Source organism: Semicossyphus pulcher, unplaced genomic scaffold (genome assembly GCF_022749685.1).
Source record: "Semicossyphus pulcher isolate SPU_LCO1_2020_fin unplaced genomic scaffold, fSemPul1.0.p SCAF_18, whole genome shotgun sequence".
Lineage (NCBI taxonomy): Eukaryota > Metazoa > Chordata > Actinopteri > Labriformes > Labridae > Semicossyphus > Semicossyphus pulcher.
Genome location: NW_027211691.1, coordinates 17,982,854 through 17,997,815, shown reverse-complemented (window position 1 = coordinate 17,997,815; position 14,962 = coordinate 17,982,854). Strand labels below are relative to the sequence as shown.

General features: G+C 41.3%; 1 protein-coding gene across 1 annotated transcript in view; it reads right to left on the bottom strand.

Moving 5' to 3' along the window:
* The window catches only part of plxdc2b (plexin domain containing 2b), a 101,315-nt gene that overhangs the window by 18,982 nt on the left and 67,371 nt on the right, over nucleotides 1-14,962 (bottom strand). The window contains exons 6-9 of the mRNA XM_069667621.1: nucleotides 13,073-13,191; nucleotides 12,225-12,324; nucleotides 4,929-5,024; nucleotides 4,736-4,817 (exon numbers count right to left, since the gene is read on the bottom strand). Of these exons, the coding sequence (XP_069523722.1) occupies nucleotides 4,736-4,817; nucleotides 4,929-5,024; nucleotides 12,225-12,324; nucleotides 13,073-13,191 (397 nt within the window). The remainder of the gene's footprint in view (nucleotides 1-4,735; nucleotides 4,818-4,928; nucleotides 5,025-12,224; nucleotides 12,325-13,072; nucleotides 13,192-14,962) is intronic.

Below are 14,962 nucleotides of genomic sequence, written 5' to 3'. Positions count from 1 at the left end.
CCTATGGGAGCTTGTGTTTTGTTTGGTCTCAATGGCATCTATCCCTGCTGGTTGGCATCTAGTGCAGTGAGCCACAATGCTTTTAATTAGAAACGGTGGAGGAGCTTCATGTGAATATAAATGGATCTGTAAAGGAGAATATTTCACTTCAGGTTTCTGCATTCACAGCAGGACAGGATTCAGTATGGGGTTACTCCGTGCATTGCAGCAGCAGAAAACATAATAAACATTTAATACATAAAACTGACATTAAATCAAATCAACTCTTTGTTGTCTTTAGTTAATCAAAAGAACATCCATGTACAAACATTCTTTAAGGGTCTCCCACTGCAATGGTTTTGTTTTAATTGGTGCGGTCACAGGAAAATGATGCGTTTATGTCAGATTCTGGCCTCACTGTTTTACAGCCGTATCTCTAAATAATATATGAACAAGTGCGGCCTGGACCTCTTTTTGTTAAGTGTCTTGGTTATGAGTTGGCGCTATATAAATTAGGGGTGGGAATCGCAGGGTAACTCATGGTACGACGTGCGATATGTAGCCCACATATCACGATACAGCGATGCTGCGATTGATATATTGCAGGACAATCAGTGAGCGAATCACACAGACAGGTTCTTGTGGTTCTTCTGCGGACTCACGCACCCCTACACAACAACAAGAGAAAACAACAAGAGAAAACACAGATAACCTCTCACTACCTCTGAAGGTGAGTCAGCACACAGCACTGGAACCCAGTGCATATATATATAGGCTTCACACAGCTGGTCTTAACTAGGAGCAATCAGACACCTGATTCCCTCAAGTGTGTGCACCTCACAATCACTGCCGACGCTTCACATTTAAAGCATTGAAATCGGGTGGCTTTTATTCTGAAGACAGAAAACAATAATAGTTTTATGCAATGTTTGCAATGTAGTTTAGATTTGTGTCTTATAGCAAGAAATTTGCGAATGTTATTTCGACTTAATTCAATGCAAACCAACTTTTCCATTTCATAAACAAGTTATAAATCTACATTTAAAACATTTTGAGATGAGAAAAAGACGATTTTTAGTAAATAAATAGATAAATAAAAAGGTTTGACATTAAATGCCCAACAATTACCACTAAATTCACTGCTCAAAATTTTAGAATATATAAAACACATACTGCGTACTTTTACTTTTCTTAATTTAAGTACAAATAATTATTTTAAAGTCGTATTTTAAAACACATGGCAGCTGAATGCTTCTCCATCCGTGCTTGTTTAGGGGCTAAAAAAAGATGGTAAAACCTGTGATTACTCAATTTCTCCATAAAAAAGTAAGAAATCACCTGGGAGGCTGAGTCATGTTAAAACTCAATATTTGTCTCTTTAAAAGTGATTAATTATCGGTTAGATGCATTTATGATGCTCTCCAGCTGTGTCTCTCTGGTAAACAAATCCCCGCCTCCCTACAAACACATCAGAGTTGGGCTGCACTTGCAGCCCTCTGGGACTTCTGTCACACTTTATTAACCTGCTGCAGCACCGGCTGCACACATCCGCCACAACAAACTGACTCAGTTTAGATCTTAGCATGAGAGAGGCGCTGCGCTCTCACCTTCCCGGGACTTCACTGTGAGAGAAGTTCATTAAGGTCGTTCTCTTAAAATGTCAGCGCCTTTCATTAACCCCGGAGCCAACAGGGCCGCCACGCTTTTTAATTAGCGCCTGTTTAAAGCATGTTTGCCTCTTTTGAAAGGAAGTGGCTGAAGGATACAGAGGGCAGAGTGAGGCTGAGCAGTCAGATATTAACGCAGTTAGAAAGCTCATTAAAATGCAGCTTAATGAGATCACAGCCGCAGGCATACAGTAGCTCTGCACGGCGTCCTTAAACTGCTGATGGGAACAACATGTCTGCATGTCGCGGCGCTGTAAATGAGCTTGTCTCTGTCAAAAGAAGGCACATTTAAGATGCAGAGCAGAGGGAAAGTCAAATTGAAAACCCCATGTAAGTCCTAAATAACAAATCTCAACAGGCGGGGGAGAAGTGCTGCACATTTCTCCAGTCAGACGCTCTACTCGCAGAATAAATAATGAGGAGGAAATAAAAAAGTGCCACATCAATATTTGATGCAAAAGGCATTCAAAGTGCAGCGGCATACAAAAGAGACGAGACGGTGGCTTCCTCAGGTCAGGCTGAACAAACCTCAGCAACAACCTCCAAAACTTCAGGCAATGCATTTGTAAGGACACTAAACATCTATAGGTGTTCAAGTTTCTTTTTTGTGTGTGTTAATCAAACTTTTCCAACCCTGAAAACTGAGCAGCTCACATTTCACAGAGAGGTGGGGAGGAACACGAGCACTTCTTTAGCTGCTCAAATATTTACTTTAGTTTGAAGTGCGGGGACACAGGAAGGGTAAGATAAAGAGCGGAGCAGAGGGCGACAGAACAGGTGTGAGTTGAGTGAACGTTAAAATAAGCTGATGTCTCGTCTAAATAGAAGAAGTACACTCCCACTCAGTGAATAGGACTCTCCTGTAACGGTTAAAGGGACACTGTGGACGGCCTTACTGACTGGAGACTCATTCTTTGTATTAAACATGGCTGTTATACGAACAAATATGCGAAACCCTAAAGTTAATTAAACTACTGTAATATCAGAATATTAATAATGAACTGTTTAGAACACATCCTGGTTACTGCTTAGGCACATTAAATGTGATTTTTAAATGTGATATGATAGCAGTAACTCCTTATTTTGGTTTTAGTTGATGGTTTCAATAGAAGACCAAACACAAGCTCGACCTTTTCATTATTTACTGAGTCAAATCCACCTGCGGCTGTGTTAGCTCAGTGTCAGCCCTGCACCTGGGCTGTTCTTAAAAAAAAAAAAACATGCATTTTTTAAGAACGTTACTGATGGTAATGCAAAGGTTGATGATTTTAATGGTAAATGTGAAATGCTGCTTTCACCAAAATGCCACGTTACTTCAAGGTGAACTCGAACTCCCAAATAGCTGTTTCCTTCTCATAAAGCGGACACAAATTAAAAGAGGTATTTTGTGATCTGGAATGCTCGAGCTAAATGGAAATGTTGGATGGAATCCATTTTTTAAAGGAAAGTATGGAAAGTATGGAATCCAATTCATCCACTTAATCCATTTTTTAAAGGAAATTATTTGTTTATATGAGAAGATTTCATATGCAGGATTTATCAAAACATCCAACGAGTGACACCAAAACAACTTCACTCAAATAACTGTTGCCAGCTAGACTCTTCTCCTCTGTAGTGGAACGAGCTACCAAACTCTATTCGGTCTGCAGAGTCCCTTTCCACCTTTAAGGAGAAGCTAAAGACCCCGCTCTGTCATGAACACCTCTGCACTTAATGATACTATTGATGTTGTTGTTGGTGATGATGGTATTGAGGATGTGGTTGGTGATGATGGTATTGAGGATGTTGTTGGTGATGATGGTATTGATGATGTTGTTGGTGATGATGGTATTGAAGATGTTGTTGGTGATGATGGTATTGATGATGTGGTTGGTGATGATGGTATTGAAGATGTTGTTGGTGATGATGGTATTGATGATGTGGTTGGTGATGATGGTATTGATGATGTTGTTGGTGATGATGATATTGATGATGTTGTTGGTGATGATGGTATTGAGGATGTGGTTGGTGATGATGGTATTGATGATGTGGTTGGTGATGATGGTATTGAGGATGTGGTTGGTGATGATGGTATTTAGGATGTTGTTGGTGATGATGGTATTGAAGATGTGGTTGGTGATGATGGTATTGAAGATGTGGTTGATGATGATGGTATTGAAGATGTGGTTGGTGATGATGGTATTGATGATGTTGTTGGTGATGATGGTATTGATGATGTTGTTGGTGATGATGGTATTGAAGATGTGGTTTGTGATGATGGTATTGAAGATGTGGTTGGTGATGATGGTATTGATGATGTGGTTGATGATGATGGTATTGAAGATGTGGTTGGTGATGATGGTATTGATGATGTTGTTGGTGATGATGTTGTTGGTGATGATGGTATTGAAGATGTGGTTGGTGATGATGGTACTGATGATGTTGGTGATGATGGTATTGAGGAGGTTGTTGGTGATGATGGTATTGAAGATGTGGTTGGTGATGATGGTATTGAAGATGTGGTTGGTGATGATGGTATTTAGGATGTTGCTGGTGATGATGGTATTGAAGATGTTGTTGGTGATGATGGTATTGATGATGTTGTTGGTGATGATGGTATTGAAGATGTTGTTGGTGATGATGGTATTGATGATGTTGTTGGTGATGATGGTATTTAGGATGTTGCTGGTGATGATGGTATTGAAGATGTTATTGGTGATGATGGTATTTAGGATGTTGTTGGTGATGATGGTATTGATGATGTTGTTGGTGATGATGGTATTGAGGATGTGGTTGATGATGATGATAAAAACATTGTTGTAACCTAACACCTAAAACGTTGTGTGTAGATTTTGTAAAAACAAAGTGAATGGGTATAAGATTTAAAGCTGTTTTTGCAAAATTGTAAACTAGACTCGACTCTTTTTCAGACAAAAATATTTTTTTAAGTTGTGATGGGTTGTTTTTGATATTTAAAAGACTAAATAAGTAAGAGATGGATCAAAACAGTTATTAGTAGACCAGGTCATAACTCCTGCTGACAATATGTCGGGAGGCGACTGGGTTTAAAAGTTACAGGAGAATCTTTGACTTGGAGAAAGTGTTCAAACCTGTTGAGCCGATGGCACCAGCTACAGTTGAAGTTGATCTGTGAGGAGATGCAGGCGCCACAGCTGGTGAACTGCAGACAGGCTGGAGAGGAGAAAGGTCACAGAGGTCAAATCTCAAACAACTGATACAAGCAATAACCTGATGGATATACAGCGCAGGAATTTGTTCCTGTTGTAACAAAAGCCGTCTTACTGGCTAAAGGGAACATTTCCACGGCTGTAGAATTGGTGATCTTCGTCTTGGTCAGCTCCACACGGTGGTACTCGTAGATCGTCCTCCTCCTCACGTCTATAATGTGAAGAAAAGAGGAGACAGAGTGAGAGAGCGAACAAACCGTCACAAATCTCCCAGCTGGAGATAAAAACTGGGACAAGTGGTCCCCGAAGAGCGAGGGAAGAGAGCGGGAGGCAGAATCAGGTCATATGGGATGCTACCACAGCACTTTATTTCTCCCCCCTCCTCTCTCTCTTTGTGCCCGAGCGTCGGCTCAACACTTGGCAATGGACGACGGCAATTTCCCCTGGGAGCTGATATCAATCACAGCCTGTGGAAAGGCTGCCGTCCCAGTCATCTGTAACAGCGAGTCATCAGCCGGGGGAAGATAGAACGATTGATTAGATACATCATTGACTCTCATTGCATTCTGGTCCTTATAACTCAAATGGGTCAGTGGAAAACGGGCGGCTTGCACCTTTAAAAAGAAGCATTAATTACATCCTTTGTTGAAGTCAAACATTGTAATCAAACAGATCTGATAATAACTCCTTCGTGCTGTTCATACATCAGTTAATCTGAAGTCTAATTGGATTGTGAAGCGATTTTCTCTGCAGGTGCTCCAGGAACGAAACAGTAAATGTGTTAAGTAACTCACTGGGATGCATTGCTACGTGCATCCTGCCATTACTCAACACATGACATTTCCTATTGCACTTCTGTTTGGTCGAGCAATGAGCTACAAAATTCAATACTCCACACTTTGGCTGTGTGACATATACAGCCAGCAGTGACTCATTCATCATATAGTGTTCTGAGATGCAGAAACAGCTTCAAAGTTAAAGGATAGTTTGACAGTTTGGGGAATAAGCTCATTCCCCGCAGATCGACACGGCTGTCATGTTTGACTGTCAAGAGACTGTTAGCTTAGCGAAAAGAGTGAAAGCAGGGGAATAAGCTAGCCGGGCTTTGTTTAAATGTATAAAAAGGAATCTGTCTACTCAGACCAATGACTGTATGTAAAGATGGATGACCTGTCTCCATCTGCTCTCTTGTATGAAATTGAAGCCAAAATAGCCCCTGTGATATGTGCTGCCATTGATCGATGGTGACGCCTTTTGGAGCCAGAGTTGCGCAGTAGAGATCGGCTGGTAGAGCCGCCGTATCCACTTCTGCTAACCAAAACACACACTTAAATTAATGAAAAAACAGCAAAGATCCCGCACGTCGGCGTGTTTAACAGCCGAACAGCTTCTTGTGTTGGTCTGAAGCAGACGTTCACAGATATGGAAACTTTGTTGTAAAACATTGTTTTAGTTACGTCTCCTCTCGCCGTTCCTCCTCTACTCTGCTAATCCGGAACAGATCGGCTGCAGGAGCCGGATTTGTCAACAGAGCTGTCAATCATCCTTTTTACAGCATCAAATAACTTGTTAAAAATAAACTTGTCAGAAAAATGAATGCTTGGACGTAAATCAAGTGATAATAACTAACTATAATGACGTATAATATATTTGGCGTATATTTTGATTTTATAGTTTGTCTCATGTCCCTCCTGTTAACGTGGAGGAGGCGGGCTTTATGACCTCTACTGCAGCCAGTCAGCAGGGGGCGCTAGAGAGGTTTTGGCTTCATTTTAATGGAGCTGTCATGTCTTCCATCTTTATATACAGTCTATGACTCAGACCTTTACTTACTAATTGCTTACTAATAAAAGTTACACCTTGTTTGTTTAATCTGAACAAAAAACATTTGTAAACAAGAAGCTGGGTTTAATGCCAGAGTCGGACATGCGAGGCTAAGCTATATCAGGGTTGTCCTCAGGTTAAGTCTCAGTGAGCTTTCTTGCTGACTGACACTGACAATGATGAACCTACATAGAATTATCAGCTGAATATATACAGATTTAAACTGAGCTTTATGACAAGTTTGAGCTTTTTCTTTAGCTGTCCAGCCCTTCTACTTTACTGTTGGGGCTCTCTGGATGCTCTCACACTGTTGTTCTTGACAGTTAGCGACTAGCTTGTGAAAGTCGTATTGAGTAGCTAAATGAGCCAAAATTCCCTCAGGAGATGGTGGAGACCAAACACAAGGCAAAAAGGGAGGGAACACTGGACTTACAATCATAAAACATGACTCCTAGTGAATGATGACGTTGCACAGTGTCTGTATGCTAACAAGTTCACCTTAGCAGCTGAAAAGATGATAATATGTCAATCCTGTATTCGGGTATTTTTGCTGCCCCGAAAAGCAATTAATGCATGTTTTAGGACAAAAATACCAACAGAGTTAGAACTTTATGTATCATCATTAAAGGTTATCGTTTTGCTCTGTTGATTAATTTCTGGTCTGTGAATCGCCGACTGCTCTGCCTACAGTGCTCTATCCCATGTGATAGGATGTTGTTCCCCTGCCGACCTGCTTGGTTTGATTACACACAAGACAACTGATCAAAGCAGCAAATGTGAGCCAGCTCCGTCCAACCTGAGAATAAGACGCCCTCCCTTCCAACCCCCCTCCTCTCCCCCCCTGGTGCCTGACTTCCTCCTGCCTCTAGCAAAGGGATTATCAGGTGCCTAATGACACGGTGGGGGCCAGAGGAAGGCCTGTTCCCCCCGGCCTGAGGCTGCCGATGTGTGGGCAGACTGTGACGCCTGGCTGGCCTCTGGTTTGTAGGTGGAAGGAAGCCGCAAATCAGATCAATTATAGCCTGGTCGCAGCCACAACATAAACAGCACCTAACGAGGGTTTAACTACCTTCAAGTGATACCATCAAACTCAGCAAAAGAGGGTCAGTTAACTCAAATTATAATCACATCCGGAAAAGATCATCGCTTGCACAAATGTTCACTATCTTAAGATATAAAATTCATTGCTTATTTATCCGTGTAGAAGGCCAGCAAGGAAATCAATACAAAAGTGATGTCAAGACTAAAGATCGATGGTGGAATGGCAGGCTTGCTCTGTCCACTCATCTGTTTGTACAGTTACACAGACTCTTACAATGTGTTCATCGATCTGTTACCCTAATGATTGCAATCTTGGCTCGCTGAGATCTCCAATATTTCAGATCACAATGTTTTATGCAGCTGTGAAAAACCTTGAAAAACTCTTGGCATCCTCCCGCGAGGAATCACCATTATTAATCTACGTAAAGACGAGAAGATATGAAAAGGTTGGAGGTGCCTTTGGCTTCATTTCCAGGCTAACTCGCTGTAATCTTACACTGAGAGAGTATATTAAAGCCTGGGTCTTCATATGTTCTCGTACCCGACCTGTTAATTACACACCCCGGCCACAGGACATCCACAAATCTCTCTCATCTCCCTCTTTTACAGGAGGGCCTGCTCTGCCTGGAGGAAGTGTAAAATGTTTTATTTGAGCTTTTAATCTGCAGAGAAGCTAGTGTCGGTTAAAAAATGTCCCTCTAGTTGCCATGGTTGCGGTTGCAGTAATTGGCTGCAGAGACAATTAACTGAGACGAAGCACTTCCTCATGGTGCAGCCTGCAGCGGTCGGAGCTTCTCCTCTCTGTTTTGTTCCGTGGTAAGATTAGAGCGTAATGTTCTCAGGACATCCAAACTTAACAAGACGACTATGAGAGGCTATTCATTACTCTAGGGTGACTCACTTAATACATGATGAAAAACATGTCAGAATATAGGCTATTTCTCTACAATAATAGTCTTATCAGAAGCCTCTTTTCCAACCTACATTTCTTCTGTATGCAAAGCTCAAGCACAAAGTGGGATATTAACGTTAACCATCTTACAAAGATGGACTGAGAATGTTTTCTTCCCCATGAAAACGCCTGATTCTTGCTTTGCCTAAAGGTCACTTCCTCTCCATCTACAAACAATCTCCTTTTAAAGTGCCATTCTCTGTCATTTGTAGGTGCAGGATGGAAATACTGCCCTTTTCCTCCAGACGTGGACACACACTTGTGCTTTTTTCACAAATATCACCTCCCTGTTGCACAGCTGGAAAACAAGCCTTGTTTGTTTCAGCTGCTGCAAGAGATTTGCTTTGCAGTGAACAAAGGCAGCCTTAGCAATTAGCTACCCTTCACCTAAACAGCCAATCCTGACTTTGTAATCAGCACTAAGCACAGCAGGCCTGTCAAGATATGGATTTCTCAACATTTTAATGCCGTGAAAAGAAGAAAGATACCTTGCTTTGAAAGTGTTTGGAGGTTGATTTCTTTGAGTTAGCCTTCCTAAAACCAATACTCATTGGCAGCAATGTAACGCATGGAGAACTGTGTGTTTGTCTGCCCTCAGCTGGGAAATTAACACTCACATTACTCAAGATAGCACTACGTGATTGATCCAACAGCCTGACGTATGAAAAAACTAATACGCTTATCAAACTCAGCAGTAATCCGCCAAAAAGTGATAGTTAGATAGCTAGCTAACCAGATAGCTTGATAGCTAGATAGATACCTTATTGATCCTGAGGGAAATTCAGGAGAGTGATGACTTTGTCATATTTAAGCCTTAAAGGATTCTCATTTTTCAACCAGCTCTTGGAGCTAACATTAGCTTAATTACTTAGCTAGCTATAGCTAAAAAATCGTCACACAGTTGTCATTTGAGCTAGTAATTTGACAGCTGCTTTGTACAATGATAAGCCTGCTTTTGTTTGCCTTAGTGTGACCCATTGTTCAAACAATTCTTTATGAAATGTGATAAACTCACAGTTAGCATTAATTGGCTAATATATGCTAACAAGACGTGCTAGTGACATCTGACACTTCAGGGCTGGAAAACAAGGACTGGAACAGCTGAAAATAGTAAAAAAAACAAAACTGCATTTGTTTACTGTGTGAACATTTGGGACTCACTGTTTCGAAACATACAAATAGTTTCAAAGTGTAATCTCACGCTTGGTGCTAGTAACAGTAAGTGAGAGGTGCGCGACTTAGCTAACAGTGAATGACTAAGCAATGTCTCAAATGTTGGCATATTATTTGGATTAAATGAGGTAAATATAAATTAGGGAAAGACAGTTTAGTTTGGTTGTTTGCATCAGAACAAATTCAGTTTTGTCTGTTTTTTCTCTTTTCAAAAATGTGTCTGGGCTTCGTGAGAAAGAGAGTAAGTGCAATGATTGTCTCAGGTTAGTTATTCAAGAAGTAAACAGTTGTGACATAAAGAAGATTCAGAGACCTAATTTATGTTCAACACAACACCTCGGTCTCTATCTGCTTCCATTCAAGATTTCATCATTCCCTGAGCAGGCACGCTCTGGTTTCATCATGCTGTGTCACCGGCATCAAAGAACAGCTCGGTTTATAAAGTCTGGGAGGACTGCGCTAACAGGTTCAATATACAGGTCTCTCAGTGCCAACTACAGACTTCTAGAAAGAGATATTGAGGCCTTCAGATGTCACAGACAACATGCCAGTCCATGTCAGAAAATTCCATCTCTCCAAGGATCTGGTGTTTGATTCGTCTTTTAAACCAGACTTACAAAGACCTTTTAAAGGACATGTTTAGCTGTAGTCACACCGCCAATGAAGTCAATATAAATGCCAAGTGAGGGATGTAAAAAAAAAAACTTGTTATGTACTGCTAAATGCTATCCAAGTTTCACACCCACAATCAAAACAGAGTTTAAATTACTGAATAAATCGTACTTGGCGACTCATTATTTTGGCAGACTTTGCATTAGAGTTAATGAAAACGAGAGAGAAAGAGAGGGTGTGACTGGATGAAAAGGTTTGAAGTTCTCCCCTTTGCTCGCATTTGCTTTAAATTTAATGAGCCTAAATTGCAGTAACTAAAAAGCAAATGGGAGAGGCCGATCTGGAGTTTTGCCCACAGCTCTGCCCGCTGAAAGAGGTGGAACGGCGCTGGGAAAAGCACAGGAGACAAGGCTGAACTCAAAGCTATGAAACAGTTTAAAGGGTAAATAAAAAGCGGATGAAACAATGCACTCAGCAGCCTGTTTAATGACCCTATCCTAAGCCCTGTCCCCTTAGTTACTGTTGCTACCCTTGTACGGCTTTCCATTCTAGAACTTTGACAACAGTGGCATGTTTACCACATGGACTTCTGAGTCATTTTTGATACAATGGCTGTGTCTCAATTCAGGGGCTGTATCCTTTGAAGGATGAAGTCTACAGCGGATGAGTCATTTGTAGCCGGTGAAGACACTAAGGCCGAACTGAAATGAGACGGTCTGGTCTACAGAGGATTTTCACCAGCTGTTCCCGCCCTTACCCTTGCGTATCCAAACGCTGCATCTGATGCCTAGTAACAGGTAGCTGCGGGCTAATTAACTATCATGACTAACGTCACATAACTTTACTTATTAACATTTGTATTGCTAGCTATTCAATTGAGTTGAAATCAAAAACTTTTACATTTAAAGTGTATTCCTCGGCCGCTTAAGTGTCCGCCATCTGGTTTGAATTGGCGCGCAATGACTCCTGGGATACGTTGGACCAAGGAAAAGGCGAGCGCATTTGTCGGCTGCACCTGAAGGAGCCTTCAGAATGGGACAGTGTTCGACGCGCCGCTGTGACGCAATCGGAACTTCAAATACGTCTTTTGAAGGATGCAGCCCCTGAATTAGGACATAGCTAATGACTCTTTGAGAAGAGAGCAAAAGTTGTATCATATTTTCACTGGATCTAGATTTTTGGGGCTAAAATGTTGAATGTCACTGACTTTTATCAGCTAACGTTAGCTTAGTAATAACAAAGTTGTTGCCTTTAGCTCACTTGTGATGTTTCTAGCTGACGATTTAAAAAGAGAACCCTGTAAAAGTCATGAATATGCACTTGATGGCACATGCTACAAGATATAGGCTAAAGTGTATGTCCTAGCTGAAGATAGACTTACTGTGGAGGAGATGTAAGTAAGGATCAGCATTGTTCTGGTATTAGAGGATAGAGCTCGTAAGCCCAAATAGTTTAATTAAAATGTTATTTGTTCCAGTCTGACCCTGTTGGCTGCTTACAACGAAAAACTTATTGGGACAAAATGACACAGAGCCTAGATTTATGTAAACATTAAAACTGCATTGTCAGTTTGACAAGCCAAGACGCTTTAAGGATGAGATATAGTCAACAAGTTGGGCAAAGGTCAGACTACTAAGGGTAATAAGTTTGGCCAGACTTCCTCGTGTTCTATTGATCTATTTTGGTCCTGTGTTTTTGGTTTTGGCAAGTCTACAAAAAAAACCTTCAGCTTTCCTTACAGCTGCTATGATTGGACAGTCACAGGCAAGGGTTATGTTAGAGAGCTAGAGAGGGTTGTTTGAGACTCACTGGGTATCTGTTGGATCTTGTGGACCACCACAAACGCGTCAGACAGGCCCACCTTCACTGGGTGATTGACAGAGCTGATCTGTGACACCTCAACGGGGATCTGAAATAGAAAAGAGGAAAATCAATTACCAGAAGCAACGGCAGTGTGTCTGCGACAGGCTGGAAAACAGAAGCAGGCCGCACCGGCCTGACAGCCGGGACAATTTATTATTATCTCCCGTAGGAAGCCGCAAGAAAGTAAAAAAAGTATTGTTACTTTGGGATACATTATTACAGGTTCAAACTCACATTTCATGTAATGGTCACATTTCTTTTTTCACACCACTCACAGCTGCGTAATGGAAAAAAAAAACTCCAGCACCTTTGAGATCAGCTCTTCTAGTATGAGAAAATAAATTACAAAAAAAACTCAATCATTAAAGAAGCAGCCCTGCAGTTCGATCATCATACATCATTATTTGGTAATTGCAATTTCACACCCTTACAGCAGTCTCTGCTGGATAATATCTTCCATTACTTTCTCTTTTACGCTGCTCTATTAAATTGTTTTTCGGCACTTTTTTCAAATTTGGAAGTTAATAGACTCCAAGGGGACATCGAATACAAGTTACAACATAATATCAAATGATGTAACAACTAAATCAAGCATACAGAAACAGTATGAGGACATTAAGTCATATTTTCTGAGGGAGCGGCCATCGTTAGACTTATTAGATGACAAACACAAGGACATGTTCCCAGCTGAAAAGGTTGGGGCTGCAGAAAGGGGTGTCATTTTGAAAGCCCACGCAGGCTGGTCATAGTTGCATGAATTAAAGTGTCATTCATTCAGTCTGATGAGTCCTGACCTCTTTGTATGCAAAAACAATCCTGCCCGTGTTGTGCAGTGTGGCCTGGAAGGTGAAGCTTCCCAGGTTGTAGTTGTCCTGCAGATGGACGTGGTCCCACTGCACCACCAGAGCCGTCCCTAAAAGGGAAAAAACAAACCACCACATGTAAAACTGAATAGAATCACATAAATTAGAGCAAAATACAGCCGTCACTCAGAGCTGCTATCTGCCGACAGCTCACAGTTCTTACTGATGTTTCACTGCTTTTGAAACACCATCTCTACTGTCTCTGATGTAGCGTGAAATCGACCGCTGACCACGCAAAAGCCTGTGAATATAAGACATCAGTGTAACAGTCGTGTTTGTAAGGCGATACGTTTTTGAGCGAGTGTTTCCTGGCAGGGACTTCATTTCCCCCTGTGGGTGTGACGTGACTGGCAGTGAAGCAGTGTGAGCGCTGATATGAAAACACTCCAGTGGAGCAGCATGAAAGAGCAACAAAACTGAAACTTTTGACAAAACCAAATCAAGGCGTGGTGGATACAGTGATGGATTATGAAGCTCTGGCAAATCGTAACATATTTTGTGGAATGCAAAAGAAAATGAAACTGCTGTAAGACGTCTCCAAGAGGAACAAGTAAGGCATAAGGCCAATATCGAGCATTACTTAAAGGAAAAAAAAAAAATATGTAGACTTTTACAAATATAATATAATACAAATCATCACTTATGGGCCTCTATACATGTGTGTTGGTGAGTGTGTGTGCAGACCCTTGTGAGACCCTTCCCTCTGCATCTGTTCTGTTGTTTTGCTTTGCATGGGACGTTTTCAGGAGGGGCGCTGTTGTGGTTCCCTGAGCCAATCACAGCCTACAGGTGAGTGTGGGAGTGGTTCAAATTAGCAGCTGGGCCCCATTCAGACCAGCGAACACGGCGAAAGAGCGATACAGAGTTAGCCTTCTTTCTGTTGGACAAGTAGGTGCCTAAAACCGGGCAGGACAAGCTAACCGGCGGTTAGCATGCTAGCGCAAAGATAACCGTCAGTTTACATGCTAGCGCAAAGTTATTTGGCGGTTAACATGCTAGTGTGACAGTAACCCGCAGTTAGCATGCTAGCGCAAAGATAACTGTCGGTTTACATGTTAGCGCAAAGTTAATCGGCAGATAACATGCTAGTGCAACAGTAACCCGCAGTTAGCATGCTAGCGCAAAGGTAACCGTGATGCTGTCGGTGTTAGCTCGGCAGGGTGGACGAGAGAGTGAGAGTGAGCTTCTGGTGAAGAAGAGCCCAGGAGGAGGGGCCCAGTTTGAAAGTGTTGTTGACAAAATGTGTCAACCAAATAAAAACGGGCCATATTTTTCAGCTTTAGTGCAAAAAATCTTGTTTTTATTTGCTAACTTTGAGATGCTTCATATAACTTGAGTTTTTAAGGTGATTTTAAGGTGAGACAGCTTAGATACAAAAACAAACCGTGTCTTTCCAGAAAGAAAAGACCTGGCTACACCAAATAATCCAGATCCTTCTGTCAACATATTTTTTTCATACAGCCTTTGCATTTTCTTCCCAAAAATAAATTAGAAAATATATTAAAAAATTAAAACTTAATATTGAGTTGTGCAAGTTATACCAATTTTTTGCAGGTTGCTAGTGTTTTGAGCTGCTCAAAGTATAATTCTTTCATTGTATTGGGACGGCAAATGTCTCAAATATTGAAACTACAGAATCCAGAGATGAGACAATTAATGAGAGCCTTCCTTTTAAGTGATAGTAAACAAAATGATTTTAGGTTACATGTCCTGACATATCTACATGTTAGTAACCCAGTTTTTGTTTTCACTCTAGAGAAGAGATTGCCTGATAGAATTATAACTTGTGATGCTCTTATTTTGTCTATTCACGATCTAAAC